The following is a 12,269-nucleotide window of genomic DNA, read 5'->3' on the forward strand; positions in this document are numbered from 1 at the left end:
CTGCCTGCTTTTCCCCAGTGTTCTGCAAGCTCTCCAGGACAACAGCAAATCTGGGGCTCTGTGCTTTCTTTTGTTCTGAACAAGTGTTACTGTTTTCTGCACAAAAGCGATTCTGCGAAGGAATGTGAACCCTTCTGCTTCCCAGGCACAGAGAAGGTGCTAACAGGGCATTCTCTGCCTGCCTTTCCCCAGTGCTCTGCAAGCTCTCCAGGACAACATAAAATCTGGGGCTCTGTGCTTTCTTTCGTGCTGAACAAGTGTTACTGTTTTCTGCACAAAAGCGATTCTGCGAAGCAATGTGAACAGGCACAGAGAAGGTGCTATCAGGGAATTCTCTGCCTGCTTTTCTCCAGTGCTCTGCAAGCTCTCCAGGACAACATAAAATCTGGGGCTCTGTGCTTTCTTTCGTTCTGAACAAGTGTTACTGTTTTCTGCACAAAAGCGATTCTGCCAAGCAATGTGAACACTTCTGCTTCCCAGGCACAGAGAAGGTGCTAGCAGGGAATTCTCTGCCTGCCTTTCCCCAGTGCTCTGCAAGCTCTCCAGGACAACATAAAATCTGGGGCTCTGTGCTTTCTTTCGTTCTGAACAAGTGTTAGTGTTTTCTGCACAAAAGCGATTCTGCCAAGCAATGTGAACAGTTCTGCTTCCCAGGCACAGAGAAGGTGCTAGCAGGGAATTCTCTGCCTGCTTTTCCGCAGTGCTCTGCAAGCTCTCCAGGACAACATAAAATCTGGGGCTCTGTGCTTTCTTTCGTTCTGAACAAGTGTTACTGTTTTCTGCACAGAAGCGATTCTGCCAAGCAATGTGAACACTTCTGCCTCCCAGGCACAGAGAAGGTGCTAGCAGGGAATTCTCTGCCTGCTTTTCCGCAGTGCTCTGCAAGCTCTCCAGGACAACATAAAATCTGGGGCTCTGTGCTTTCTTTCGTTCTGAACAAGTGTTACTGTTTTCTGCACAAAACTGATTCTGCAAAGCAATGTGAACACTTCTGCCTCCCAGGCACAGAGAAGGTGCTAGCAGGGAATTCTCTGCCTGCTTTTCCGCAGTGCTCTGCAAGCTCTCCAGGACAACATAAAATCTGGGGCTCTGTGCTTTCTTTCGTTCTGAACAAGTGTTACTGTTTTCTGCACAAAAGCGATTCTGCGAAGCAATGTGAACAGGCACAGAGAAGGTGCTAGCAGGGAATTCTCTGCCTGCCTTTCCCCAGTGCTCTGCAAGCTCTCCAGGACAACATAAAATCTGGGGCTCTGTGCTTTCTTTCGTTCTGAACAAGTGTTACTGTTTTCTGCACAAAAGCGATTCTGCCAAGCAATGTGAACAGTTCTGCTTCCCAGGCACAGAGAAGGTGCTAGCAGGGAATTCTCTGCCTGCCTTTCCCCAGTGCTCTGCAAGCTCTCCAGGACAACATAAAATCTGGGGCTCTGTGCTTTCTTTCGTTCTGAACAAGTGTTACTGTTTTCTGCACAAAAGCGATTCTGCCAAGCAATGTGAACAGGCACAGAAAAGGTGCTAGCAGGGAATTCTCTGCCTGCTTTTCCCCAGTGTTCTGCAAGCTCTCCAGGACAACAGCAAATCTGGGGCTCTGTGCTTTCTTTCGTTCTGAACAAGTGTTACTGTTTTCTGCACAAAAGCGATTCTGCGAAGCAATGTGAACCCTTCTGCTTCCCAGGCACAGAGAAGGTGCTAACAGGGCATTCTCTGCCTGCCTTTCCCCAGTGCTCTGCAAGCTCTCCAGGACAACATAAAATCTGGGGCTCTGTGCTTTCTTTCGTTCTGAACAAGTGTTACTGTTTTCTGCACAAAAGCGATTCTGCCAAGCAATGTGAACAGGCACAGAGAAGGTGCTAGCAGGGAATTCTCTGCCTGCTTTTCCCCAGTGCTCTGCAAGCTCTCCAGGACAACATAAAATCTGGGGCTCTGTGCTTTCTTTCGTTCTGAACAAGTGTTACTGTTTTCTGCACAAAAGCGATTCTGCGAAGGAATGTGAACAGGCACAGAGAAGGTGCTATCAGGGAATTCTCTGCCTGCTTTTCCCCAGTGCTCTGCAAGCTCTCCAGGACAACATAAAATCTGGGGCTCTGTGCTTTCTTTCGTTCTGAACAAGTGTTACTGTTTTCTGCACAAAAGCGATTATGCGAAGCAATGTGAACAGGCACAGAGAAGGTGCTAGCAGGGAATTCTCTGCCTGCTTTTCCCCAGTGTTCTGGAAGCTCTCCAGGACAACAGCAAATCTGGGGCTCTGTGCTTTCTTTCGTTCTGAACAAGTGTTACTGTTTTCTGCACAAAAGCGATTCTGCGAAGGAATGTGAACACTTCTGCTTCCCAGGCACAGAGAAGGTGCTAGCAGGGAATTCTCTGCCTGCCTTTCCCCAGTGCTCTGCAAGCTCTCCAGGACAACATAAAATCTGGGGCTCTGTGCTTTCTTTCGTTCTGAACAAGTGTTACTGTTTTCTGCACAAAAGCAATTCTGCCAAGCAATGTGAACAGGCACAGAGAAGGTGCTAGCAGGGAATTCTCTGCCTGCTTTTCCGCAGTGCTCTGCAAGCTCTCCAGGACAACAGCAAATCTGGGGCTCTGTGCTTTCTTTCGTTCTGAACAAGTGTTACTGTTTTCTGCACAAAACCGATTCTGCCAAGCAATGTGAACATTTCTGCTTCCCAGGCACAGAGAAGGTGCTAGCAGGGAATTCTCTGCCTGCCTTTCCCCAGTGCTCTGCAAGCTCTCCAGGACAACATAAAATCTGGGGCTCTGTGCTTTCTTTCGTTCTGAACAAGTGTTACGGTTTTCTGCACAAAAGCGATTCTGCCAAGCAATGTGAACAGTTCTGCTTCCCAGGCACAGAGAAGGTGCTAGCAGGGAATTCTCTGCCTGCTTTTCCCCAGTGCTCTGCAAGCTCTCCAGGACAACATAAAATCTGGGGCTCTGTGCTTTCTTTCGTTCTGAACAAGTGTTACTGTTTTCTGCACAGAAGTGATTCTGCCAAGCAATGTGAACACTTCTGCCTCCCAGGCACAGAGAAGGTGCTAGCAGGGAATTCTCTGCCTGCCTTTCCCCAGTGCTCTGCAAGCCCTCCAGGACAACATAAAATCTGGGGCTCTGTGCTTTCTTTCGTTCTGAACAAGTGTTACTGTTTTCTGCACAAAAGCGATTCTGCGAAGCAATGTGAACAGGCACAGAGAAGGTGCTAGCAGGGAATTCTCTGCCTGCTTTTCCGCAGTGCTCTGCAAGCTCTCCAGGACAACATAAAATCTGGGGCTCTGTGCTTTCTTTCGTTCTGAACAAGTGTTACTGTTTTCTGCACAAAAGCGATTCTGCGAAGCAATGTGAACAGGCACAGAGAAGGTGCTAGCAGGGAATTCTCTGCCTGCTTTTCCCCAGTGCTCTGCAAGCTCTCCAGGACAACATAAAATCTGGGGCTCTGTGCTTTCTTTCGTTCTGAACAAGTGTTACTGTTTTCTGCACAAAAGCGATTCTGCCAAGCAATGTGAACAGTTCTGCTTCCCAGGCACAGAGAAGGTGCTAGCAGGGAATTCTCTGCCTGCCTTTCCCCAGTGCTCTGCAAGCTCTCCAGGACAACATAAAATCTGGGGCTCTGTGCTTTCTTTCGTTCTGAACAAGTGTTACTGTTTTCTGCACAAAACCGATTCTGCGAAGCAATGTGAACAGGCACAGAGAAGGTGCTAGCAGGGAATTCTCTGCCTGCCTTTCCCCAGTGCTCTGCAAGCTCTCCAGGACAACATAAAATCTGGGGCTCTGTGCTTTCTTTCGTTCTGAACAAGTGTTACTGTTTTCTGCACAAAAGCGATTCTGCGAAGCAATGTGAACAGGCACAGAAAAGGTGCTAGCAGGGAATTCTCTGCCTGCTTTTCCCCAGTGTTCTGCAAGCTCTCCAGGACAACAGCAAATCTGGGGCTCTGTGCTTTCTTTCGTTCTGAACAAGTGTTACTGTTTTCTGCACAAAAGCGATTCTGCCAAGCAATGTGAACCCTTCTGCTTCCCAGGCACAGAGAAGGTGCTAACAGGGCATTCTCTGCCTGCCTTTCCCCAGTGCTCTGCAAGCTCTCCAGGACAACATAAAATCTGGGGCTCTGTGCTTTCTTTCGTTCTGAACAAGTGTTACTGTTTTCTGCACAGAAGCGATTCTGCGAAGCAATGTGAACAGGCACAGAGAAGGTGCTAGCAGGGAATTCTCTGCCTGTTTTTCTCCAGTGCTCTGCAAGCTCTCCAGGACAACATAAAATCTGGGGCTCTGTGCTTTCTTTCGTTCTGAACAAGTGTTACTGTTTTCTGCACAAAAGCGATTCTGCCATGCAATGTGAACAGGCACAGAGAAGGTGCTAGCAGGGAATTCTCTGCCTGCTTTTCCCCAGTGCTCTGCAAGCTCTCCAGGACAACATAAAATCTGGGGCTCTGTGCTTTCTTTCGTTCTGAACAAGTGTTACTGTTTTCTGCACAAAACCGATTCTGCCAAGCAATGTGAACACTTCTGCTTCCCAGGCACAGAGAAGGTGCTAGCAGGGAATTCTCTGCCTGCTTTTCCCCAGTGCTCTGCAAGCTCTCCAGGACAACAGCAAATCTGGGGCTCTGTGCTTTCTTTCGTTCTGAACAAGTGTTACTGTTTTCTGCACAAAAGCGATTCTGCCAAGCAATGTGAACAGTTCTGCTTCCCAGGCACAGAGAAGGTGCTAGCAGGGAATTCTCTGCCTGCCTTTCCCCAGTGCTCTGCAAGCTCTCCAGGACAACATAAAATCTGGGGCTCTGTGCTTTCTTTCGTTCTGAACAAGTGTTACGGTTTTCTGCACAAAAGCGATTCTGCCAAGCAATGTGAACAGTTCTGCTTCCCAGGCACAGAGAAGGTGCTAGCAGGGAATTCTCTGCCTGCTTTTCCCCAGTGCTCTGCAAGCTCTCCAGGACAACATAAAATCTGGGGCTCTGTGCTTTCTTTCGTTCTGAACAAGTGTTACTGTTTTCTGCACAGAAGTGATTCTGCCAAGCAATGTGAACACTTCTGCCTCCCAGGCACAGAGAAGGTGCTAGCAGGGAATTCTCTGCCTGCCTTTCCCCAGTGCTCTGCAAGCCCTCCAGGACAACATAAAATCTGGGGCTCTGTGCTTTCTTTCGTTCTGAACAAGTGTTACTGTTTTCTGCACAAAAGCGATTCTGCGAAGCAATGTGAACAGGCACAGAGAAGGTGCTAGTGTCGGGGGAGGCAGCGGGTCTGCCTCTAGTCTAACTGAAGAAGAATTGAACCTTGAAGACATTCCAGTGTATCCATGAGAGGCCAGAAAGTCCCGAGAAGTGCCATGGAAACAAGATTAGAGAACTAAGATAAGAAGAACTGTCCTGACGATTCAGGCGAGAAACTATCACCCAATCGTGAACTGTTAGTTACTAAAGTAAACCAATCCTGTATGAACACCTACTTTGAAGAAGGTTATAAAAAAGCTTGTTTGAGCAATAAAGGGGCTTTTGCAGCCATTTTGGTCGCTTTCACACAATCTGATGTTTGTCGTGTCCGTCTCAACTGCGACAAATGGTGACCCCGACGTGATAAATTAGAGCGACGTGATAAATTAGAGCGACGTGATAAATTAGAGCGACGTGATTGATTAGAGCGACGTGATTAGAGCGAAGTGGTCATTTAAAGGAGAATTATAACGGCGGCGGGAAGAGCCGCGGAGACGGAGCCCGGTGTAGCTGAGAGCAGAGGGAATCTGCCTGGTCCGGACCTGAATTTCGACACCTAAAAAGGTGAGCCACCGGGAACGGGACTGTAATTATGGGGCAGTCATTAACAAAGGAAGAGGAGACAATTTTGTCTACCTGGAAAGCCCTATTAAAAAGAAAGGGGGTTAAAACCTCAGAACAAAGCCTGAAAAAGATTTTGCTATGGAGTAAGATGCAAGGCTTTGAAGCCACAACAGTTACTGCATTCAGTGTGAGTGCATGGCAAGCAGTAGGATTGAAAATATTGGATGAGGTCTCTAAAGGACAAAAAGAGGCATGTGAGTTGGCAACCACATGGCGCTTATTGAGTGAAACCTTAAAGGAATGGAAGATAGAGCGTGAGGCCTCTGATGGGAAACTAACAGACATTCGACCTGAAGACAATGACGGGGAGGACTGTGGCAAAGGGACAAAGGCAGTGGATACCTCAGCCTCAGGAATAGCAGGCAGGAAACCCCTCACGGGCAAAAGCAGATCGCGCCCTCGCCCACCTCCTCCTCCTCCACCATTAAATATTTTGCGGGGCGATGAGGAGCCCCCCCCACCTAGTGGTGCAGCGGCGGCCCCTAGCGGCGCAGCAGCAGAAGGGGTGATTCCATCAGCCCCCCCCGAGGAGGAAAATAGGGCGGGTAACACAGAGCCAGAGAGCGAGAGCGAAAATGAAAGTGAGGGAGAAGAAGCTTTAACCACGGCTTTACAAACTCTACATATCACAGATAAACCCATGGTGAAGAAAGCCCAGCCATGGACTCTCCCTCCATCCACAGTAACTGTAATTCCAAGGTCCCCTGATCGATTTTGGGAGGGAGTTAGAAAGTATGCTGCTGAGGCTGGCAACTGGGATCTGGTTGAACGCCTCAGCCCATACTCTCCAACCCCGGCATGTCCAAAGCCTGTAGATATAGCAGCAGAGGCTTATGGTGCATTCCCTGTTTATAAAGCTGTTGCAGGCACAAATGAGCATGATGAGCACAATCCGATCAGTTGGAAGGTGGTGCAGGATTTGCAGAATAAAGCACAGAAATTTGGAATCAATTCTCCTGAGGTGATGCAACTTATTCGAATAATCAGCACAGATTTGTTGTGTCCATATGATGTTACACATCTCGCACAAGTGCTGTTTCAGCCAGTACAATTACAAGTGTTTCAATCTACTTGGAGGCAGATGGCACGAGCAGCTGCACAAAATAATGCTCGACTGCCACAAGACGATCCGAGGTTAGGACTCGGAGAAGACGCCTTGCTTGGCGAGGGACCATTTAGTAACCCTCAGCTGCAAGCTACGTGGCCTCCGATTGTCCTTGAACAGGCACAACACATAGGGATTACAGCATTAAAGCGAACCATGGAAATGGCAGCTCCAAAACAGAAGTATATTGCTATCCGGCAAGGTCCTAAAGAACCCTTTTTGCAATTTGTAGAAAAAATATCTGCTGCATTGGAGAAACAGGTAGAAGATGAAACGTTAAGACAAATGTTATGCAAACAGCTAGCAAAGGATAATGCTAATGAGGACTGCCAAAAGATAATACAGTCTTTACCAGGAGATCCTTCTATTCCTGACATGGTGGCCGCATGTTCAAAGGTTGGTACAGTGGAACATAAAATGGCGGCTTTAGCTACTGCCATGAACATGCGAAATACAGGAAAATGCTTTGGATGTGGTAAAGACGGTCATATGAAAGTAAATTGCCCGAACAGAAGGTCGGCAGGCAAGCAGCCCATGACTGTCCCACCAGGAACTAATTGCAATAAATGTGGGAAATCGGGACATTTCGCGAAACAATGTCGTTCCAAGTTTCATGCTAACGGGCAACCGATACAGGGAAACCACAAGAAGAGCGCGAGAGGGCGCGCGAGGACATCAAATCCCCTCCAGACAACAGGTCAAATCCCCTCTGTGAGCAGCTATCAGCCGCAACTACTGGCTCAGCAGGGTTGGATGTATCCACCGCCGACACAATAACTATAGTTACAAAAGACATTGTTAAGGTCCCTCTTGAGGCAAGGGGTCCCATAGGACGAGGACTGAGTGCGTTACTTATAGGAAGATCAAGTAGCACCTTAAACGGATTAATCGTGCATGTGGGAGTCATTGATGCTGACTTTACGGGTCAAATTTGTGCATTAGTTTCGACCCTTTATCCACCTGTTACGATTCCAAAAGGTACTCGTCTTGCTCAACTTGTTCCTTTTTTGAGTTGTGTCCCAAAAGCAGAACAGCGACTGCGAGGCGATGGAGGCTTCGGTTCTACAGGACCCCCTCAAGTGTGCTGGTCTCAGACTGTCTCATCATCTCGACCACATATGACGTGCACGCTGTCAAATCATGGACATTCACCGACTACAGTAAGGCTTGCGGGGCTCCTAGATACGGGCGCCGATGTGACTATTATTTCTAACTATCTGTGGCCATCCACCTGGCCAACAGAGGATGTGGACACAGGGGTAGTGGGGCTGGGAGGCTCCGCACGAGCAAGAACAGCAGCTACGGCAATTCTGATCACCAATCCTGAGGGCCAACAAGCAGTCGTTAAACCATATGTGACAGCAGCTCCCCTCAATCTATGGGGGAGAGATTGCTTGTCACAGTGGGGGGTGAAGATTACTACGGATTTTTAACGGGGGCCACTGTGCTGCAGGGTGTTAGGCAACCCACGCTTGTTTTAACTTGGTTAACGAATAACCCTGTGTGGGTGGATCAGTGGCCCCTACCAATGGAGAAATTAAAGGCCCTGCAAGAATTGGTGGCAGAACAGCTAGCTGCTGGACACATTGAACCCTCTCAGAGCCCCTGGAATACTCCAGTGTTTGTGATAAAAAAGAAATCAGGAAAATGGCGATTTTTGCATGACCTGCGGCAGATCAATGCTGTCATGGCCACGATGGGGGCTCTACAACCAGGCATGCCTTCACCGGCCATGATCCCTAAAGATTGGGAAATCATTGTCATGGATCTCAAGGATTGTTTTTTTACAATACCATTAGCTTGTCAAGACAGGGAAAAATTTGCATTCTCTGTGCCTTCTGTCAATCATGCAGAACCTGCAAAAAGATATCAATGGAAAGTTCTGCCGCAGGGCATGAAAAATTCACCAACAATTTGTCAATGGTTTGTGGCACAAGCTTTGTCACCTGTAAGGGAAAGATTCCCTACCAGTTATTGTTACCATTACATGGATGACATCCTGTTAGCATCAAACAACAAGGAGCAGTTGAATGACATGGAGAATGTGACTAGAAATTCATTACAACACTATGGATTAGTTATCGCCCCTGAAAAGGTGCAGAAAGTAGAACCCTGGAAGTATTTAGGACTAACAGTCACAGGTAGGCAGGTAATGCCTCAACCTGTGAAACTTAACCTTGAAGTTAAAACCCTTAATGATGTACAGAAGTTAATGGGATCTCTGAATTGGATTAGACCCTATCTCGGACTGACCAATTCACAACTGCAACCTTTATTGGAATTATTAAAAAATTCCAATGATCCAACAGAACCCAGAGTATTAACTGAGGAAGCATTAAAGGTAATTCACATGGTGGAACGATCTATACACGAGAAATTTGTTTCTCGAATAGATCTGTCTCAATTGGTGCAACTCTTTGTACTAATTGACAAAACTGTACCATTTGGTGCTTTGGTGCAGTGGAATTCTGAGTGGGATGACCCACTGCACATTCTAGAATGGATGTTTCTGTCATTCCGACCACGAAAAACTGCTCCTGGACTGTTTGAGCTTATTGCTGATGTAATCATAAAAGCCAGAAAACGATGTACAGAACTAACAGGGCGTGACCCAGCTAAGATTGTTTTACCTGTTCAAAATTGGTATTTTGAATGGTGCTTGGCAAATAATTATGAACTACAGGCAGCCATGGCGGGTTTTCAAGGACAGGTGTCATATCACCTGCCGTCACACCCGCTACTGAAATTTGCTCGAGAAATACCATTTGGTCAAAAAAATTTAAGCCGCCCAGAACCAGTGAACGGCCTTACTGTTTTTACAGATGGCTCAGGAAAAACAGGTAAAGCAGCAGTAGTATGGTATGAAAACAACAACTGGAACAACAAAGTAGTATATCAAAATGGTTCTCCACAAGTAGTAGAGCTACGTGCAATGGCTGTTGTTTTTTCTATTTTTTCTGTTCCTGTAAATATTGTAACTGACTCAGCATATGTAGCTAACTTAGTTTCTAGACTAGACAAAGTGGTTTTGACCATGTCAGACAATCAATTATTATTTGATGTACTTTTAGAACTCTGGAAAAGTATTCAACTACGGACAGAACCTTATTTTATCATGCACATCCGTAGTCATACCACTTTACCAGGATTTTATACAGAAGGTAATGCCAGAGTGGATGCTCTTGTTTCCGCTATGGCTCTTAATACTGTTCCTAACATAAAGCAACAAGCTGTATTATCACATCAATTTTTTCACCAAGGATATCGAGCTTTACGACGGCAGTTCGGCTTGTCTCATGCGGAAGCTCGGTCTATTGTAGCCGCCTGCCCTGACTGCCAAGGAACTCACACACCAGTGTATTTTGGTACTAACCCCAGAGGTATGCAGGCTTTACAGATTTGGCAAAGTGATGTTACTCACATAAATGAATTTGGCCGACAGAAGTATGTTCATGTTTCCATTGATACTTATTCTCATGCCTTAGTAGCAACAGCACATAACGGGGAGACAGGAAAAGATGTAATTCGACACTTCCAAAAGGCTTTCTCTATGCTTGGGGTACCACGCCAAATAAAAACGGACAATGGCCCAGCATACATTTCACAGAAGGTTCAAACATTTTTTAATTTGTGGGGTGTTACTCATGTTACAGGAATTCCCCATTCCCCAACAGGACAAGCAATTGTTGAGCGTGCACATAGTACGTTGAAGCGGCAGCTTCAAAAACAAAAAGGGGGAATGATTGGGGAACCACCACAGGCATGTTTAGATAAAGCAGTTTATGTTCTTAACTTTCTCCATTACGGGGATAATTCTTCTTTACCTCCTCTTTTTCAGCATTTCTCTTCTCTTTTTTCAAAACAGGATTTGCAAAAAGACATCAAAGTGCATGTTAGAGATCTAATTACTGGCCAGTGGAGTGGACCATGTGAATTATTAACCTGGGGCAGGGGTTATGCTTGTGTCTCTACAGATGCCGGCCCTCGCTGGGTTCCTGCTCGGTGTGTTCGGCCTGTGCTGGAACCTGCATCAGGCTGAAGGATGGGTAGTTCCACAACCCAAGCAGAATATCTGGGTAACTTTGGCAAATATGACACATCAAGAAACCTTGTGCCTTTCTACTGCGAACCCGGAAAATCCATTCTCCACCTGTTTGGTGGGAGTGCCAGTAGACACATGGCCAATCCCACAAACCCTTCAGGCTTTCTCTCTTTGCAACTCTTCAAAAAATTGTACAGATAATTGGGATGGTGTATATAGTCACCTTCCACAGGTTACGCAAGAACCCCAAGAGCTAGAGTTGCTAGGCTCTGTTATAATGGATGCTTGTGTGTTTTTTAATTACTCCTATAACACCACACGGAGAGGGCAAAATGTGAATGCAACTAATGCTGCTTATCATAATTCAACTGCTTGGTGCAATTATACTTCGACTAACATCTCACGATCTTTTGCTGTTCCTCTTGCATTACCTCCTGGTGTGTTTCTAATCTGTGGAGATCGTGCCTGGGGAGGCGTCCCATCTAAACTGAATGGAGGCCCGTGTAGCCTCGGACGTCTCACGTTATTAACACCAAATGTGTCAATGATTCTGAATATGACTCGAAAACATAAGCGAGTCCCAAGGACCGTTCATCGGTTTGAAAGTTCTTGTCGAGATAACGTTGAATTCTGGAATCCAGGCCAGATCATAACGGCCTCCATATTGGCACCAGGAGTTGGTGTTGCAAATGCCTTAACGACTTTGAATAAGTTGGGATGTTGGCTTAGCAAACAGACTAATGCTACTTCTTTAGCTTTAAGTGGCCTTTTAACTGATGTTGATAGTGTTAGACATGCTACTTTACAGAACAGGGCTGCAATTGACTTTTTGCTTTTAGCGCAAGGACATGGATGTGAAGATTTTGAAGGAATGTGTTGCATGAATTTGTCTGACCACTCAGAATCTATTTTTAAAAGTATACAGCAGCTGAAGGATGGTGTGAGGCATCTAACAGAAGAGGACGGATTGGATTGGCTTACAAGGATGTTTAAAGGATGGGGACTTTCTGGATGGTTGATATCTCTGGTCAAAACTGTGGGGGTCATGATCTTGGTAATTGTGACTGTGCTTTTGATGTTGCCATGTCTTGTCAGTCTTCTGCAAAGGGCCCTGCAGAAGACTGTTTCTGCAATATTTCTAGCACAAATACAAAAAGGGGGAATTGTCGGGGGAGGCAGCGGGTCTGCCTCTAGTCTAACTGAAGAAGAATTTAACCTTGAAGACATTCCAGTGTATCCATGAGAGGCCAGAAAGTCCCGAGAAGTGCCATGGAAACAAGATAAGAGAACTAAGATAAGAAGAACTGT

At 46.5% G+C, this 12,269-nt stretch overlaps 1 protein-coding gene across 1 annotated transcript; it reads left to right on the forward strand.

Moving 5' to 3' along the window:
* Positions 1 to 6,687: 6,687 nt before the first annotated feature.
* LOC141937293 (uncharacterized) lies at positions 6,688 to 11,934 on the forward strand (the record flags this gene model as incomplete). Its single annotated transcript, XM_074854883.1, has 2 exons — positions 6,688 to 8,079; positions 10,894 to 11,934. Coding segments are annotated over exons 1-2 (1,083 nt in total), but the record flags the coding sequence as incomplete, so codon positions are not given.
* Positions 11,935 to 12,269: the final 335 nt, after the last annotated feature.

This window comes from Strix uralensis, chromosome 39 (genome assembly GCF_047716275.1).
Source record: "Strix uralensis isolate ZFMK-TIS-50842 chromosome 39, bStrUra1, whole genome shotgun sequence".
Lineage (NCBI taxonomy): Eukaryota > Metazoa > Chordata > Aves > Strigiformes > Strigidae > Strix > Strix uralensis.